At 42.2% G+C, this 19,416-nt stretch overlaps 1 protein-coding gene across 6 annotated transcripts in view; it reads left to right on the top strand.

The window, feature by feature from the left end:
* The window catches only part of COLEC11 (collectin subfamily member 11), a 48,666-nt gene that overhangs the window by 10,888 nt on the left and 18,362 nt on the right, over positions 1 to 19,416 (top strand). For 4 of the 6 annotated variants that reach the window (XM_042033082.1, XM_042033084.1, XM_042033079.1 and 1 more), the window contains exon 2: positions 15,863 to 16,018. In XM_042033082.1, the coding sequence (XP_041889016.1) occupies positions 15,889 to 16,018 (130 nt within the window). In that variant the 5' untranslated portion in view covers positions 15,863 to 15,888. The other 2 variants (XM_042033080.1, XM_042033081.1) reach the window with 2 other exon arrangements.

Here is a 19,416-nt window from a genome sequence, read left to right as displayed (position 1 = left end):
TTTGGTTTGGAAGGGACTTTTAAAGATCTAGTCCAACAGCACATGAACAAAACATAGACATGAATAAGTAGATTAACAGTGCTACAAGTTGGATGCCAGACTCCAGACCAAGAACAGGCAATGTTGATGTGCAACATGGAGCAAGTGAAGAGCTGAGTGCTGAAGAAAGTGACTCACCACAGTCAGACAAGTGTGTGATGGCCACAGCAGCCATCTGAAAATTGCTTGTGAGAGATGCTCCACAATTCTCTCTGCTGCATGTGGAAGTGGATCAATGCACCATCTTTAGTGCCAAGTGCCTGCAGGAACTAGAGTTCTGAAAGATGGAAGCTTACCTTGAATGTGTGTGCTGAGTTGTCCTTCAAGCATGGAGATTTTGAAAAATGGCTCTGAGAAAAGTGTTTTCTACTTTAAAAGTTCTCTCTAAAAAGTTCTCTCTAAAAGTTCTCTTTGAAAAATAGACTGCTGCTACTCAGCTGTCACATGATAACCTGCTGTCTGGGACCACTTATCTGGGAAGTAGGAGGTCTAAATGCACCTCATTGCACTGCTCCAAACCTCCACCTCCCATTTGCTGGAAAGGTGCCCTTGTAACTAACCAATATAGTAATTTGGTGTGCTTGGAGGAGACTGAATGATTTTGGATGTGTTTCCTTGATGGAAATGGGCTAGGTGGGAGAAGAGTGTCTTGTTATTCTCCTCTGGCAAGATGTTGACCGTCTCTGGTCTGTGCAGTAAGAAAAGCTTAGGCGCTCAAGTTTTCCAGTAAAACCACAGGAACCTCCAACCTCTTAAGGTGACTGAATTGTTAGGAGATGGTTTTGGATGCTTTGTTTGAACCTGGGATGAGGTCACAGAGATTCAGAGGTAGTGTTGCCAGTGTTGAATTTAAGCAGCTCTCACTTGGAGGTTTAGGGGTGAAGAATGGGGGCAAAGGATGGAGAGTGGAAAGAGAAACTGCTTCAGCTTTGGCTGTTTTTTGAATAGGGACCTTGAAGAAGGAAGATGTATCCATAGATGTACTTAGGTTCCTGGTGCCTGTCTTTGTCTGGTCTCAAGCACGGCTCTCTCTGTGATTATTTTCTTTTTGTCCTGTTTGCTAATTGTGGAATAAGCATAAATAACAACAACAACAACAAATCTTACAGACAGCACTCTAAGATTTTCAGTTTAATTTGAGTGATTTTCAGGCTTAGTTGTGGATCACCCCAAAATCTCCTCTGATAGTGCTGATGATTTTAACAGATACTGAAACTTGCTGACAATAGTTATGCATTTATTCATCTTTAGTGGACTCTTTAGAAATAGTCTATGGGTCTCCAAGAGCCCACGGATGACATGTTGATTTGATCTCCATCTGGTCTGAATGCCAGGGTCAGTCTGCTCTTTGGAAGGTCAAAATTATATAAGTGATTGTATAATTTTAATTCTACTTATATGTAGAATTTTTTATTTTCCTCAGAGAAAAGTTTGCAAGAGACCTAATTTTTGGGAATTAAAACAAAGAACTTTAAAAAATTGATATGAAAGAACCAGCATTGTTAGATGGCACAGTAATAATAGCCAATCAAGTTAAAAACACCAAACAAGAATGTAATGAAGCCCTAGCAGAGGAAACAGAAAAAAAGGTCTTATTACATAGGAAAAGAAAAATGTGTGTCAATGAGTTTTCTTGTCAGAATGGTGTTAATGAGAAAACAGGTCTCTGATGGCTCACTGGAGTTGTGCTCAAGAAATGTTAAGGAAACAGGTACTGAGAACATGTGGCAGAGCAAGAGAAGGACTGATGGTGCATGCTGAGGAGACTCCAGGGTGCTGCTGGTGTCAGCAGCACCTATAGATGCATTTGCAGTGTTTCTCTCTAGCTGTGCAATTAACTTGCAGTTTAAAGCTAATGTAGAGATGAAGTGAGATGATGTAATGAGAGCCATGCTATAGGCTGCAGCTGAAAAAACTCTTTATTGGAGATTATCTTCCCTTGCTTTTTAATATCTTCATGAATTGGGTTTGTTTAGGCAGAGGAGAAGGCTTTGGGGTGACCTAGTTGCAGCCTTCCAGGACCTGAAGGGAACTTACAGGAAAGGTGGAGAGGGACTTTTTACAAGGGTGTGTAGTGACAGGACAGGGGGAAAGGGTTTCAAACTGAAAGAAAGCAGGTTTAAATTAGATATTAGAAAAATATTCTTTACTGTGAGGCACTGGAACAGGCTGCCCAGAGAAGATGTGGATGCCCCATCCCTGGAAGTGTTCAAGGCCAGGTTGGAGCTCTGAGCAACCTGGTCTAGTGGAAGGTCCCTGCCCACGGCCAAGGGGTTGGAACCAGATGATCATTAATGTCCCTTCCAACCCAGGCCATGATATGATCTATGATTTGATTTGATATGATATGTCAGAACTGCCTTTTATGTAATTGTGGAGCATCAAAAAGTCTCTATTGTCGTTCTCTACTTTTTATGACTGGTATATAAAACCCATAGAGTGGCTTAGTGGGCAGTTGGTATCCAGCCAAGGCCAACCCACCCCATCTGACAGACTGTCTCCTAAGCAACTCTGTGTTTAAACGTGCATTTGCCTATTTACACTTAATGTAAAAGTGGTTACATTCCCCCTGTTCCTTGATTTTAGGGAAGATGACATTAAACGTTGCCATTACGGTGTTGAGTACAAGGACTTTCTGATATGTATAGAACTGATGCCTCTGTATTTTTTGGCAGCACTGAGTAACCACAGCAAGTCTTGGTTTTGTTGTTCATTGTTCCTTTTCTTAAGTCAATTGGCAGATACTGGGATTTCAGGTCAGTGTACTCTTTAACACCACTGAAGCCTTTTATTTTACTGGTAACTGCACAATCAGGACCGTAGCATTAGTTTTTGCTCCTGTAAGTGCCCTATAAATTCTGAGCAGGCAAATGTAGAGGTTCAAGTGATCACTGCTTAGCTGTTCTGCAGCTTCTTAATTGGTGCATAGCTGCCCTCTGGTCATGTTCTAGCTGTGTGAAAGGTACATTTGCTGCTATTGTTAGAGAATTTGCTGAGTACCCAAGCAGGTGGAAATGCCAGTAGTTATCGCTTACTTAACAGAGCTTGTTATATTACTCTCTAGAAATGCACATCATTAAAATACAGAAATCTCTCAGGGCAGTTGGTTAGATGGAAGGACTTTAATGAAAAAATTTCAAAGGGGGTTGTCATCCTTGAGAATCTTTTGGTAGCAGAAGCATCACGGTATACAGTTAAGGGAAGTAACACTTTCAGTTTATATTAATTGAGATAAACACCCTTGGTTGCAAATTGTGTTCTACACATCCTATCTGTTTCTTTCTGAATTGATATTTCTTTTTCAAAATGAGATTGTCAAAAGCATCTCAAACTGCATGAAATCCCTTGTACTCCTTCTCAAATTTTAAATATATTTGTCACCCAGTGCATTGTACATGGTAAAGGATTTTGAGTGCATGTGCTGTGGTATGTGTAAGAGGTGCTCTGGCAGGTTTTGCCACTGAAAGATATTTTCAGCTGGGTTCCTTTTGGCATAGCTTTCAGGTTGGATCATGACTATTGCCAGTGATATAGACTGATTAGTGAAAGTCTGCTGGAGCATACTAGTGTAAGAATACTTTGACTTCTGAGAACTTTGTTAATGTCTAGTTACCTGCAGGAATTGAGTGTCTTTGTGTGTGCTTCAACTAAGTCACATCAGACGCATAGAAATCTGTTTATTATCCCACTGCACTTTGCTTCTACACCATTTCTATGTACCAACCATATATTTTCTATTAACGTGGGCAGCTGTTTTGATAAGTTCCCCTTTCTTTTGCCTTCTTTCCCTTATCTGCATTTGGAAGGGTGCGTCAGGGCTCTAAGAAAAAAAGGACATTGGGTAGTACTGTTGGTATCAAGATCACCTGTCACTTCTCAGTGAAGATATAAAATCACAGAATGGTCTGGATTGGAAGGGATCTTTACAATCATTTAGTTCCAACCCCCCTGCTATGGGTAGGGACATCTTCCACTAGACCAGGTTGCTCAAAGCCTCATCCAACCTGGCCGTGGACACTTCCAGGGATGGGGCAATCCACAATTTCTCTGGGTAGCCTTGTTCCAGTGCCTCACCATCCTCACAGTAAAGAATTTCATCCCAGTGTCTAATCTAAACCTACTCTCAGTTTGAACCCATTCACTATAGTCCTGTCACTATATGCCCTTGTAGAAAATCTTTCCACATCTTTCTTTTAGGTTCCCTTCAGGTACTGGAAGGCTGCAATTAGGTGACTCCGAAGCCTTCTCTTCTCCAGGAATCCCAATCATCTCAGCCTTTCCTTGTGAGGGAGGTGCTCCATCCCTCTGATCATCTTGGTGGCCTCCTCTGGACTGGCTCTAACAGGTCCCTGTCCTTCCTGCGCTGGGAACCCCAGAGCTGGATGCAGCACTGCAGGGGGGTCTCACCGGAGCAGAGCAGAGCAGAGGGACAGAATCCCCTCCCTCACCTGCTCCTCACACTGCCTTTGATGCAGCCCAGGGCACGTTTGGCTCTCCAGGCTGCAAGGGCACACGGCTGGGTCATGTCCAGCTTCTCACCCACCAGCATCCCCAAGTCCTTCTCAGCAGGGCTGCTCTGGATCTGTTCACCCCCAGCCTGGATTGATACCGGGGGTTGCCCTGACCCAGGTGCAGCACCAGCACTTGATCGTGTTAAACCTCACGAGATTCCCATGAGCCACTTCTCAAGCTTGTCCAGGTCCCTCTGGATGGCATCCTGTCCTTCAGGTCTGTCACTGTACCACTCAGCTTGGTGTCATCTGCAAATTTGCTGAGGGTGCACCTGATCCCTTTGTCTATATCATTAATGATGATATTAATTACACTCATTCCAATATGGACTCCTGAGGGACACCACTTGTCACTGATGTCCATCAGGACACTGAGCTATTGACCACCACCCTCAAGATGTGATTGTCCAACCACTTTCTTGTCCATCTAACACTCCACCCATCAAATCCATCTCTCTCCAATTTAGAGAAAAGGATGTTGTGGGGCACCATGTCAAAGGATTTACAGAAGACCAGATAAATGATGTCTGTAGCCCTTCCTTTGTCCACTGATGTAGGATCACATGTAGAATCATGTAGGATCTCATGTAGAGTGTTAGTTGGTCTCTCAGCCTGAAAGTAAAAATAATCTTTTATTGAAATAGCATTGATACTGCCCCAGTTCAAATGCAAGATTTTGATCATGCATGCTTATGTACCACAGTGTTTTGCAGTATTGAGGATATCAGTCCAAGAAATAGGTCCTTGTCATTTGAGGATAACACTCTTGGATCCTTTCCATAACTCTTGGTGGCTTGCATGTTCTTACAAAGTGCCTGATGTCATTATATTTCCTATGCTCTGTATCTTTTGCTGGTTATTATTTTCCATGGCAGCCTGGTATTTTGCCATATATTTTTGTCTTTTAAAATGTTCCCACTCCAATTATGTGCTGGGTTGTTTTTTGGGTTTTTTGTTTGTTTGATTGATTTGGTTTTTGTTTCTTTTGTTTTTGTTTTTCTTTGGGTTTTTTTTGTTTGGTTTTTTTGGGGGGGTGGTTGGTTTTTGTTTGGAGTTTTTTTGTTTGTTTGGGTTTGGTTTGGTTTGGTTTTTTTCCCTGGTGAATTTAGTCCCTTGAATTCTTTCATTTATGCATCTTCCTGTTTTTTGTATGCTGCTGGCATGCAAGGACACAGTTTTGTAACACACTGAAGGCCATCTCAGCTGCTGCCAAGGGCATTTCTTTCCTTGGCTGGCATAATTTTTCACAGGAATTATGGCCATTTTAGCCTCGCCAGGAACCAAGGAACTAAATCAACTGAAAAATAACATTACAAGTAGAGGAGTAGCTTACTGCTGGCCTGTGCTAGCTGGGATCAGCTGGACATTGGTGACAGTACAGAGAAGGGGAGGCTAGTGTGTGACTGCAGCAGGAAGCCAGGCTGCTGTTAGCCCTCCTGTAGATTGACTTAACTAATTAGTGATGGTAGACACCCCTCACCTAACTTCACATACCTGCAAGGCTGAACTAGTGATACTGGGCAATGAATAGGTACCTCCAGAGTCAATTACCTATTCTGTTCTGTATTGGGATGAAATAAATCCCTGTGCCAAGGTGCCTTTCTCTAACTTGGTTATACAGGGTGCTCAGGGTGATTTTCTCAGACTGACCACCTAAGCCAGAACAGTTAAATCCCACTCAAGGGTCTGTTTAAGACTAACCTCTGCTAGCTTGAGGTCTGGATCTAATCAGAGTTGTCCTGATAAATAGGCATCTACTAATGGCAGCTGTGCTCTGTCTTTTGGTTCACTTTTTGAGGTGTCATATTTGCAGCATTGGGAAGAACTGGGCATCTGTCAAGTGGCTTCCCTTTTTTTCTTAGAACCTCCTTAAAATGTAGCTGTCACTTATCTAATGTGTGAGAAAATGGGGTCAAAAGCTGTTTGTGCTCTTTCTTGTTTTTTCTCCTCAGTGAGGAGAAGGATACTGTGGCAACCAAAAGCAAACCTTTTTCCTGTCCACTTGCCCTCTGGGATGGTGCCATTGCTCCTCTGTCCTTTCTCTGCTACTGTCCCCTAGTCAGACCTCTGGTTTTTCACTTTCGTGTTGTGTCCGCTAGTAGTCTGCATCCTACACCCTGTCTCTTGTCTTTCGTCTTCTTCTAACCTCATAAACTGCTTGCTTAGATTTTTGTCTTCTGTCTGGATATTCCTGACCTGTCCCTGTGTTTATACATGACTCAATTATGGGACATAAAAATGGAAAGCAGGGAAGGGAGAACACTTTTACCCAGTTTTAGTCTAGTGTCCTACCACTAGGCTTGAGCTGGCTTCATCATCAGGCTTCTTCTCTGTTTCCTTTAATCCTTTAATGTGGCATGCCTGAGTGTAGTCTAATTTCACCTGTTGTGTCCATCCAATGTGAACAAACACTCTCTTGGGGAACTGGAGCTGTGGGTTTCAATCCTTTTAAGTTAAGGATGTTCCATAGTTGTTACTTCACACGTTTTGGATCAATACTTGAGTGGCATTTCTGTTGTGCAAGAGGCAGGTGCCACTGCTGGCATGGCTGGGATGATTGGATGGGGCCTTGATAGACTTTTCTGCCTCTTCTCTACCCCTCTAAGATTGTAGCCCCAGGACTGGGACAGCCCCCTCCCAGGGTGGTTTGCCTTTTGAGCCTGTCCAGTGCTCTCAAGAAGACAACTGCCAGGCCCATCTAGGAAAACTTCCGAACACCTGAAGAGTGAGAGAACATGTTGCAAAGTGTAAGTTGGTTGAGTGGGCATAATATTGCACAGCTATCCCAGCTTCTGCAGCTAGTCCTAAGCCTCTGTGGATGGGAAGGGCTGAAAGCAATGCCTTAAAGGTTCATAAATAAAATTACAAATGCATATGTTCATATTATGTATTTATTCATGTAAAGAAGTGTTCCCTGCAGCATTCTGCACATCATTCACTGATTCTTGCTTTTTTATTTGGTATCCTTAGTTTTTTATTTCCTACAGATGGCTGTGTGGGGATAGCATGAGGCTCTCATGTGAATGCTTTATAGGAGTGGGAATGAACTGTGACATTTTAGACACAGGTTTTAAAAGAACTGATACCTACATTGGAATCCTGTACACTTTCTTTTTTTTTTTTTTTTTTTTTTTTTTTGGTGGTGGTTAAGAACACTGAAAATTTGGTCTGACATATAATGTCAGATCATTGACATATGACATATGATCATTAACATATGACATATGGTCATTGTCATAATAATGATGGCACCCAAAATCACAAACTATTTTTGTAAAATATAGCTGAAAGCAGAAGAGATCTTGTAATCTAGTAGGGACTTTGATCAAAACATAGGATGAGAAATTCTGTTTAGTATTTCTAGTTGCCTCTGACCACCAATTTACATAAAGATAAAAATCTACTTGAATGTTATTTTCTACTGTCTAAAAATCCATGGAGAACTATTGTGAAAGATTTGGCACTTCCATCTCCCTCTAGTTAAAAGTTTCGAAAACAAACTTGTCTCTTTCTGGCACTACTTTCATCTCACTCTTGCTGAAGCCTTGTTTTTATATTTTCAGCACAGGTGACAGTAAGTTAATTCTAACATGAACTCATTGACTTCAGCAGAACAACAACAGGAAGAAATTTGTTCCAATTTTTAAAAACATTCTTCTTGATGAAAAGTGGGACTACTACACCTACATCTGACAAAGGCATCTATGTTGATGAACTAATAGTACCTTACACCTCACAAACATTGGCTGAGGAAATGGCTCTGTTGATGCCATAATTAAGTGTACTTTGGGGAGTAACCAAGGACTTCCTATCAGTTTGGGTTTTAGGTAATGCTAGCTTCCCATCAGCTTAGACTCACTCTTTTGTCCTCTACAGCAAACCTCACTGTTTTTCAGCATCATCAGGAGCTGAAATGTATTATGTCTCTGCTTTATGCTACTCCATGCTCCATAGATTTCACAGAGACTTGGTAACCACAGCAGTTATGGTCCTCATTTTTGCAATTCTACAGTATTAATATTGAGGGATTTTTTTCAGTTTTTCAAGTCCATTGCTTTAACCTTTAAATCAACACATAGAATTTTACTTGAGAGCATTACAATGTTATGATAATGATCACCCAATGTTTAAGCAGCTTTGTAATTGATTCTGATTTTTATAGTCTAGCTAAATGGCAAATGTTTGATTACCCAAGGTAATGTGCAAGGGAGCTGAGAGGACAAATGAGAAAATGCTTAGATAAAGTAAAAGCATAGCTACACAAAACATCTGTAGGTTAGGAAGATTAGTAAGGCTGTAATGGAGAAAGATGAGGTCAGTGACACAGTTTCATCTCCAATATGAAAGGCATCTTCCCTAGGGAATAATCCACATCCCTTGGGCCAAGGGGTGAAAAGCAGCTTGTGTCAATAGTGCTGGAGGCTTGTCCCTTCTGCCTCTCCCTGCTTCCCCCAAAAACCTATCCCTGGTCTGTGCTGGGCACTGGTGGTAACTCTGGGACTTAATTTAATTTTTTTTGGTCTTTTATCTATTCAAAATATTTGAAATAGCATGAGGTCTGTGTCACAGCCTGCTGTTTTGTGCGCACAATTTTGTGGGCATGTGTTGCATCTCCTAGAATTCGGCTTTGGCCCTGCAGGGTGCTTGAGGATACATGAGCTGCTGGAGAGTTCTGCCAGGGAGGTGTTGAGATGTGGATGATGAGGACTTGAAAAGAAAGGGGAGTGAAAACTGTTGAAAGTTATTTCTGTGTCTGTAGTGCTGACTCAAACTGGCTTGGGAAAGTCACTCACCAAATGTGGCTGTGGCTCTGCAGATTTGTGTGTCTGTACCAGAAGCTTACTCAGTTCAGAATATAGATAATTCAGCTCAGATACCTGAGAATGAAGTACAGTTTAAAAAAATAACAGAAAAAAAAATTGTAGTAAGCGTGAAAACTACTCAGTGAAATAAAAATAGCTCAAAGGTGAGCCCTACAGGATTATACAGAGGATTACAGTTACTCTGTAGCTGTTGGCTGCCTGAGCATCAATGCCAGTGAGTATCATTTGTCTTCAGCGTTTTTCATCCATTTGGTTTCAGCTTGGCAGATCATCTGTGTTGTTTCTTCCAGGTCCAAAATAACAGCATGGAATTAGCCACTGGCACTTGTGGAACAGCCACTGGCAGATAGAGGGACTTCACGCACAAGGCATTAGCTGCCTCAAGTGATCTCCAAGCTTTCCATCCAGAGCTGGGGGAAGTGTGGGAACTCAATGAGTGCCAACTGGCCTGGCTGATCCTGCAGTGGTTTTGAGCGAGCCTGTGGGGCGTTTTGGGATTCTCCAGTGATCTCTGAAGGACTCGTCATAGGAAGTTTGGCTTGAGAAACCTCTTCTCTCTTGGCAACTGAGGCAGATTTCCTAAAGCTGAGAGGTCTCAAAAGTTGTTTTGAAGTTATTGTGCTGGTTGCATTGATATGTTTTCATTTTTAATGGAAATAGAAATGTTACACTTAATTTTTATTTTTTAAGTAAGTGCTGCCTTTTCCTTCTCCTCATTTTTTCCAATACTTTCAGCTTTCACTGATTTAATGACCACTGTTAATGGCCACAAATTTCACTTTTTACGCCTGCACAGACAGTGAGAAGATATTCATACTTTTACAAGTGCTGGACATCTCTAAGTTTCTCTTTGGCATTGGTTTCACCAGTGCTGAAGATACTCCAAATACCAGGGCCAAAGTAGTGTTTGAAAAAACAGGCTGGCACCTTTATCTGCGGACCAATTTCAGTGGGATTTAGTTTTCTTAAATGACGTTATGCATCTAGGTCTGAAAGGGCTTGAAAGTAGATCAGAAAGACAAGAAGTTTTCTAGGGTTTTAAAGTGAAAGGTACTGCTGTAGCACATACCTGGAGATCAAATTCTTTTTTAAATCATAGAAAGCAATTTTAGATGCAGAAAAGGTTTCTTTTAAAAGCAGGGAAAGATGGAGAAAGTGATATCCAAAGTGCTTGTGGTTTGATTTCTACTACTAATGTATCCCTTTACTGCAGACACAGATTATATAGAGTATTTAATCTGCAACCTCTTCAGAGGTTCCTTCTGTTAGTGGCTCTTCTCAGACCAAGGTAATTTCCCTGAGTATTCTTATGGATCTGGTATTGTTACCTGAATGACATTAAAGAAGCTCCTTTTTCAAGTCCATTTTCTCTGTGAGTTGAGCTAACGTGCAGTAGGGTGGGGTTGTATCCCCTCTGTCTCTGAGACGTAAGCCCAACAGCAGGGAATATGCTGAAGCTTTGTTGGAGATTTTGTTTTCCCCAGAAAATCCTTCATATGTGGCTGCTGAGCAGAGCCAAGAAGCAGCCTTGACAGTTCTCTGCTGCTCAATGTCTGTGTCATCTCTGAGCTGTGTAGGAGTTTGCAAAGGCCGATTAATATTTAACATGCCTGGAGTCTTTGATCTTTCAGTTGGAATCTGGATACATCTGAATCCTCATAAAATGCAGACAGAGGAGATGATGCTGCCTTTTATTCATTAATGCAGAGACTGGAGCACCCTCCTAATTTCCATTTCTTCTTCCATCTCAAGCCATTTCATTCTGCTCTCCAATTTGCCTGTCAAGAATCCTTATCACCAGTCTGCCAGGTGCTCATGCTGAAAACTGCCTAATTTCCAGGCTTTCAGCTGTGTATCTGAACCACTTGGCTTGAAAGCCTCTTTGTCTGATCTTCTGAGTCCTGAAGTGTTCCTACTGCAAAAAAAAGGTGTGATATCCTGCAGACTGGTGACCAGGTGTTCTCCTGGGCTGTAGGGTAGGTCCTGCAAGCTAAGGCAGGTAGGACCCACATCCTCTTTTGCTCAGCCTGCAAACCCTGTCTCTCAAGGATGGCTGCTGCTGAGGATGTCTGAAAGAGATTTCCAGGCATGTCCTTGCTGGGATCCTGTTATTAAGGTTCTTAGAAATGCCTCTGCCCAAATTAGGGTGCAAACGAGACCATATGCCAGTGACAATAGTAAGGGTTTTATGTGATGAGAGGGAGAGAGGAAAAAAGGAAAGAAGTAGAAAATAGTTGTGGGGGACAGAAAGGGTGACAGGGACAGAATAAGGAAAATATCACCACTCCATGGATTCCAGCAATGCTCTGTTGATCCTCTCCAGCTGGTCTTCTTGGTGGTGCAGGTCCCCCCCAAAAAGCACAGAATCTGATGGGTTTATATAGCCTCGAGCCAGGTAGCAATGTCTGGCCATGTCCCCCTGGGGTGGGGGTCAGTCTCTCACAGCAGACTCTGGGTCTGTTCCATCACGTGCAGTCCTGTGGGGCTGAGCCTCTCACATGGAAATCCCGTGGATGTGGCCTGTGGGGTTGGGGGTTCCACAGCTGGGTTGGTTTGTGTAATCAGAGGATGGGTGTTCAGTGCCTCTCACCAGGGGTTGCACCATGCACCCAAAACCTCCTCCTCCCCCTCAGTTGGGGGGAGTCTGTGTAAACCTGGCTTCTGTGAGCTGTGCTCTCCCCCACCCCAAACTCAGCCGGGGATGATTGAACAATGGGTTTCCCTTTATCTAATCAGCAGTTCAAAGTCCCAGTCTTCGGGGAGGCTTCTTTGGTTGTAGCTTCTTTATAATGAGCAAAAACTTTATGTCAATGTTTGAGGCATGAACTATTTTCAGTCTCTGACAGTCCTCCTGGCTGGCTGAGGCAATCCCAACTGCTTTCCTCCATAAGGGAGCGCCGGTCCCTCATTTGGCATTGCAAATCAAGTTCCTGCCAGGGACCCCTTCATTTTGCAGTCAACTAGCATTGACTATTTGAATGCCAAGACTGGCCTTAGAAACCTTGGAAGATCGGGGAAAACACCCTTTTACTCAACCTTTCTTATTGGCTAGTTTTTGTTGCTGCCTCTTGCTTGCTGAGTGTTGTGAATCAGAGACAGGAAAAAGAGGCAGGACTGTCCACTGGACAGGAGCCTTGTACCCTGGGGTTAGGAATCTCCTTCTGGGGAGACGTAGCCAGATTCAAGCTTAATGTTTTTGAAGTCATTTTAGTATGCACGAGAGGATATTTTGGAGAAAAGTGCTCTCACAGAGATCGATACTTCAAAACTATCTCAAGACTATGGTCAAATAATTTGCACAACCTTAGAAAAGAGCTGTAAAGTGGCCGGTGACTTGACCTGGTTTCTAGTACTTGTGGCTGGCCCTGTGCATACGCAAGGGAGTCCGTAGCCCAGAAAAGCAGAGTTCAGCAACACAGCAAATGTTTTCCTGCTGGTTTTGTCTGTCAGAGCCCTGGGGAGCTGGCCTGGTTGTTGCTTCTCCATGGCAAATTTCCATTACTTCTCCTTTTCCTCTCTGGCTATTGCAGTTCTTGATGTCCACCTTTATCACAGAATCATAGAAAGGCTTGAGTTGGAAGGGACCTTAAAGATCTTCTAATTCCAACCCCCCTGCCTTGGACAGGGTGTCTTCTACTAGACCAGATTGCTAAGGGTCCTGTGTAATCTGCTTTGAACACTTCCAGGGGTGGGTCATCCATAACTTCTCTGGGCAACCTGTTCTGTCTAATCTAAATATCTCCTCTTTCAGTTTAAAGCCATTCTCCCTTATCCTATCACTGTCTGTCTGTGTAAAAGTCGCTCTCCCTCTGTTTTTTAAGTATCGGAAGGCCCCAATGATGTTTCCCCTAAGACTTCTTTTCTCCATACTGAACAGCCACAACTCTCAGCCTGTCTTTGTAGGAGAGGCGGTCCAGCCCTCTGATCATCTTTGTGACCCTCCTCTGGACACATTCTAATAGGTCCATGCATGGCTTTAGATGTACCTTCTCTAGCTCTTGTTCCTCATCCTTGGGTGACAAAAGTCAATTTTGCCCTGTACCCTTGAGAAGCCTCGAGTGATAATTGCTGCAATTGTGACAAAACTTATCATGGCCTAAATATTTGAGCAGCAGTTCCACATTCTCCTAGGTATTCTTTCTGGTTGGCAAAGCTTGTCTGTGAAGTAGTTTATGCCTGACTCATTATAGGAATTCATGGCAGATTGTGGAAATCCTCAAATCCCTGTTCCTCCCTTGCCCCATGGGAGGATAACCCAGCATTACCTAGGATTACCTTTTCCCTAGGGTTTCCTGCCCCACTGTAGCCCATTAGACTATGACTGTATTGAGATCTCTTGACCCAAGAACTCTTCCCAGATCTAAGCATACACACAACCTTTTAAGGCGTGGTCCTCCAGCTGCAGGTCTCTCTCCTTTGGAAAGAAACCTGGGGAAAAGATTTGAGTCAAAAGGGCCTCATAGCATATACAAGTCTTTGCACCATATGTGGATGATCAGTAAGAACTCAGAGGTGGATTGTGGGGTCCCCCTGTCCTGCAGTGTGGGTGTAGCAACAGATGGTGTGGCAAGGCGGTTGTGAGGCAGAGCACCCTGGCCTGTAACTCATGCAATGCCCTCCACACATGAGGAAGGAGACAAAATCTGCTCCCATCCGATTCTCTTGCTGTGGTTCCTAGGGGATAATGGAAGCACAAACTGGACAGTAATTCAGATGGACAGTTTATTCCCCCAACTCCAAAATCATCTCCTTGGCCTTTCTGCTAAGACATCTGTTATGCCAGTTAACACCTTCAGGCCATCCCAAAAATAACAGTTCCACTCTCCTAGATCCCCAATATATTGAGGCATACCGACCCACATACTGGTCCTACACCTGTGGCTAATCCTACTTGGCTTATTTTTGAAGGGATTCAGGGAGTGGAAATTAATATAGCCCTATCTTCTTGCTCTAGATGTAAAATACAAGTCTTTATGATGGCTATAAAAGATGATAAAAAACCTGTTATGACTTTCAGCTTATTTGTGTAGTACAGAGCTCTGGTTAAAGATGGACTGGAAAAACATATCAGAAATACATACATAACACTTTTGTCAAAGTATTTTTACAGGCCCCCTAAATACTGCATTTTGACAGTCCTTTCACACAAACTCCATTTCTGTTCAGTTGTTTTCTGAGACATCTCTTCACAGCCTCATTTCAGGCAAACCATTTCACTTGTTGGCTTAGACTAGGATATATTTCAAAGGTGATTCTCTTCAGGAGTTATTGAAGACTGTGATGCAACTTTATTGAATGATACAGTGAAATATTACCTGCCTTCCACCCTCGACTTACATGAGGGCAATTGTATCAGACAATTTGCCTGGGCACAATTCCAAGCGCTCAGGTAGATGGGAAGTGAAGTTTCAAGCCTTTGAGTTGGTCTCATCTGTTGCTGAATTGTCTCTTTAGAGCAGTATCCACTCTTTCTAAGTGGAAAATTAGTACGAACAACTTCCAGTGCAAGGCCAGGTGGCCAAGAAGGCCAATGGCATCCTGGCCTGTATCAGCAATGGTGTGGCCAGCAGGACCAGGGCAGTGATTGTCCCCCTGTACTCGGCACTGGTAAGGTTTCACCTCAAATACTGTGCCCAGTTCTGGGCCCCTCTCTGCAAGAAGGACATGGTGGTGCTGAAGCATGTCCAGAGAAGGGCAACAGAGTTGGTGAAGAGTCTGGACTACAAGTCCTGTGAGGAGTGGCTGAGTGAACTGGGGTTTAGCCTGGAGAAAAGGAGGCACAGGGGAGACCTTATCACTCTTTACAATTACTTGAAAGGAGGTTGTAGCTAGGGTGGAGATGGTCTTTTTTTCCCAGGTTACAAGAAATAGGACAAGAGGAAATGGCCTCAAGTTGTGCCAGAGGGAGTTTAGATTGAATATTAGGAAAAATTATTTCATGGAAAGGGTTGTCAAGCACTGGAACGGACTGTCCAGGGAAGTGGTTGAGTCACCATCGCTGGACATATTTCAAAGATATGTAGATGTGGCACTTGGGGACATGGCTTAGTGGTGGACTTGGTAGTCCTGGGTTAATGGTTGGTTGATGATCTTAGAGGTTTTTTCCAGCCCAAGCAATTCTATGATTCTAAGCCTGCATGTTGTGTTTTCTCCTTTCACCTTTCCAGATTGCTGCCTCCAATGAGAAATCATGAACACAGAATTGCCTATTATTGGCTTTGCTAATCTCCTTCTTGTTTAATTAAATTTCTCCTGAGCTTTATCTCATCCAGTTTAACAGCAAAAAAACCTGCTAAATATGCTGCTGCCTGTTTCATGTGTGTCTGAGGAACACACAACCTGCTTGGAGGAGCTGCACATGTGCTTCTCACGCTATGTGGGTTATGGCACACAAATATATATTGTGTTTGTAGTGGGATGCTGCATGTGTTCAGAAACTGATGAAAGCCTTTGGAATTCTTATAACTGTTTATTCATTCTTTTGTTTAGGAGTCAGTGACCTGTAAGGGCTCATTATGAAGAGAGATCTGGTTTTCTTGGTGACTCTAATTAGCCTTGCCTTCCTGTCACTGCTAAGATCTGGATATCCTCAACACATTGCAGAGGAGTCCTGCTCTGTTCAGATTCTTGTTCCAGGCCTCAAAGGTAATGTGAAAGCCTACTCCATTATTCAAATATTAATCTTTTTGTTCTATCAGGCTCATTTGCATCACTGACAGTTTCTAACAGAGACAAAGAAGGTGCCTCTCAATTGTCCTCTTATTTGCCCCTGTTTGTAGCCTCCTTAAAAATGGAGTTTTAAGGTCAATAAGATGAAATTAAATGGTTCAGAGTATGCACGCCAGTTTCCCAGATTTACTCCTGATCAGTAGTGCTTGTTATTCTTATACATTGCCTGGTTGCTCTCTCTGTGTTTATACTGAGCAGTGGTACACATACCCAAAGACTGTAAAATCAGACCCTACTTTATACCTGGAGAGGTTTTAATTCCCATTTTGCAATATAATAGGAATTATTTTGTGTTTTCTTGTCTTTTGCTTGTCTTGTTTTGATTTTTTAAAAGCTCAAATACCTCTTAGAAGAAAGAAAACATTGGTTAGGTTTTTGGCATTTCTATAGTTTTTGTGGAAAAAGGCAACATTTTTACAGAATATGCCCCCAAACTATTGCCCAAAGAAGACAGCGTAATAAATTATTGATCTTTTCATAGGAAAAAAATATACCTTGCATAAGAAATCAACCACTGGGAAGAATTAGCATTTTAAAACAACAGCATCCATTACGGTTGTTGAAATCCCAGCCCTGTTTAGTCAATAATAATTCCCCTTGTGGAGGCTATGACATTCCTGTTGAAATATAACACTTTTGAACATGGGGAAATACTTGTTAACAAAAGGACCAAAAAAACCCCCATGAAAACCACCAGTTTATCATCAACAATAAAAAAAACCCCATTGTTTAAGAAACAAACAACAAACCATTCCATTTTTCTTATAATTACACCTTGTAGTGTCACAAAACCCACCTAACCAGAATCGGTGCCATTAATCTTATCTTTACAAACCTGGGCTTTCCCCAGTTGCCTGAGGGCCATATTATGGACTGCAGGCACTGTCTGTTCTGGTTAACTGATTGGGAAGGGTAAAGCTCAGTTCTGTTCTGCAGTTGTTTGCACAGCTAAATGGTGAGCCCAGTGTGGCCACAGGTTTGGCTGTGGTGCAAACTGCCCTCTCCAGACATTGCCCAATTTGTGTGTGGCTGCCCTGTGCTTGAGGCAAGAGAACTGGGCTACAGGGATACGGGTTGTGCATGGCCAACTGGCTTTAAGAATATGGTTTTTTTTAATATTTATTATTGTTTTGTCTATTATTTTTATAGATGCAGCTTTGGATGCCTGAAGTCAACCAAAAGCTGTTTTTTTCTATTTACCTCAATAAGTGGCTTTTGATCTTAATGATGTTTAGACCTTCTGCAGATGTTCTAGTTAGAAAGAACAACATTTTATCTAGGCCTTCTGAGGCTTGACTAAAGCTTGAGTAAAGTTGTTTAATTCGTTTGATGTATTTACTGTGTAAAAGGCATAAGATAGTGCTGTTAATGTGGCTTACAGAGGAGAACACAATCAAGTTAAATATATGTTGTCCAAATTTGCATGAAAGATTAGTCAAAGGGTCGGACTCCACAGCCCTAAGCTTTGAAAATACTTTTCATATCAAAGAAGTTGACAGGACAAGTTTTGTCACTTCTTTGCTTTGGTTCCTTATTTTTGTAATCAGTCAAAATTAGCATCTCTGATTACTATTTTAATGCAAGGATCATTACTATTATTATTATATGCAGCAGAGGTTTTTTAAAATGTGTAAACTGTGCAAGACCCTTTGGCAGAAGACAATTCTGAGCCTGGAAACCAGAGAAAGGCCTGAAAACCACCGTGTGTTAATGATTTCACTCTGTTTCATAAAATGTAAGCCTTGAAAAATTTAGAGAGATTGATGTACAAATTCAGTGAAGCACAAAACGACCTGATACAGATGTAGTTAATGTGAAATCCCAAAAAAGCTTTCAATGCTCCAACTACGCTGTCAGGGGGACTGGCTCAGAGAAGTGGCGATGAGATACTGCCATCCCCCACTGGCACAACTCCAACCCTTTTTGCTGGCCAAGGCTTCCTTTAAACTGAGCACACTGGCCAAACTTCAGCTCCCATAAAGAGGGATTTGCTCACTGCAGCTGTTAGATCTGCACCATCTCCTCTTCTGCTGAGCTGCCAGCAACATCGCCAGTGGTGGAGGAATAGAGTCCCACACTGCTGCTGGGCATAGCTCTGTCAGAATTTGGGAAAAACAGGCACAGGGAAGAAATGGAAGAAACTAGGGAGACATGGGATATGTGAATGGCAGAGGATAGACACTTAAGAGGGGGTGCAAAAAGTGAAGCCCAAATGGGGCGGTGAAGGACAAAGTCATTTTCATCAGGGAAAAGTACCCAAAAGTGGGGGAGGGTAATGGAGGAATTTTAGAAGAACAGAAAGAGATAAAAGGGAAAAAACAAAAAAAGAAGAGCTCAAAGAATGAGACTGAGTGGAGAGATGGGAAACTAAATAAACATAAAATGACACAAAATCAATTAAGACCCCACAGAATAAAAGAGGAAATCAGAAGGGGCATGAAATAAGAATGGAGGTGGAAATGGATGAAGAAGAAAGCCAGTAAAGACACCAAGAATAGAAAAAGCACAAATGAGATTAAAGCCAGCAGTTTAGGTCTTAGGGAGTGGTTTTGGTGGTTTGTGGGGGATTTTTATGTCTGTATGTTTGGGGGTTGTTTTTGTTTGGTTTGTTTTTTTGTGGATTTTTTTTTACTTGTTTTTTTGTTTGTTTGGTTTGGTTTTTTTGGTAGTTGTTTTGGTGGAGGTTTTTTGGGGGGCGGGGTTGGTGGATTGGTTATTTTTTTAACTCAAGTGTATAAAGGAGTAAGATGAAAAGTGTAAGGACAAAACCATGGGTCTGAGAATGCAGAAAGCAGACTGAACTACATTTTAGAAAGCCAGCAATATTAATAATAAGGAAAGTGTGCTGTGTGTGAAAAAGTAATGGATGATGAAGCCTCACTACACAGCTCACTCATATTCTTCCTAAAGTCCAGTTTCTTTTGATAGGCACATGAAATTGAAGTTACTACTATTGTGGAGAAAAAAGTAATGTAGAACAATCCTTCAAAGCTTAAATTCTCAGTTTGCCATCTTGTTTTGTCACCCTTCTAGAATCTAAAGCAGGAATTGTCTTAATACTCTCAATGATGTTCAATACATAAAAAAGTTGATGCTACATTAAAAAACTCAATTTTTTTTTACACTCACACTTGATGCATCTACTCACACAGGGAATACGAGTAATGGAAGGAAGTTATCACCAGCCAGGAATACTTAATAGCTCACGTAGTTAATATTTGGTGTGCTATTTTCATTGCATATTGTAGATGGTACAGTTTATGGTAGTGTCTCGGTTTTGAAAGACAGGTGTCTGCTAAGGAAGGCAGAGGCCC

This window comes from Corvus kubaryi, unplaced genomic scaffold (genome assembly GCF_017639235.1).
Source record: "Corvus kubaryi isolate FWS band 111438036 unplaced genomic scaffold, C.kubaryi_AGA036_p1.0 37354, whole genome shotgun sequence".
NCBI classification, from domain to species: domain Eukaryota; kingdom Metazoa; phylum Chordata; class Aves; order Passeriformes; family Corvidae; genus Corvus; species Corvus kubaryi.
The sequence above is the reverse complement of the archived record's forward strand: the minus strand, read 5'-3'. Positions and strand labels throughout refer to the sequence as shown.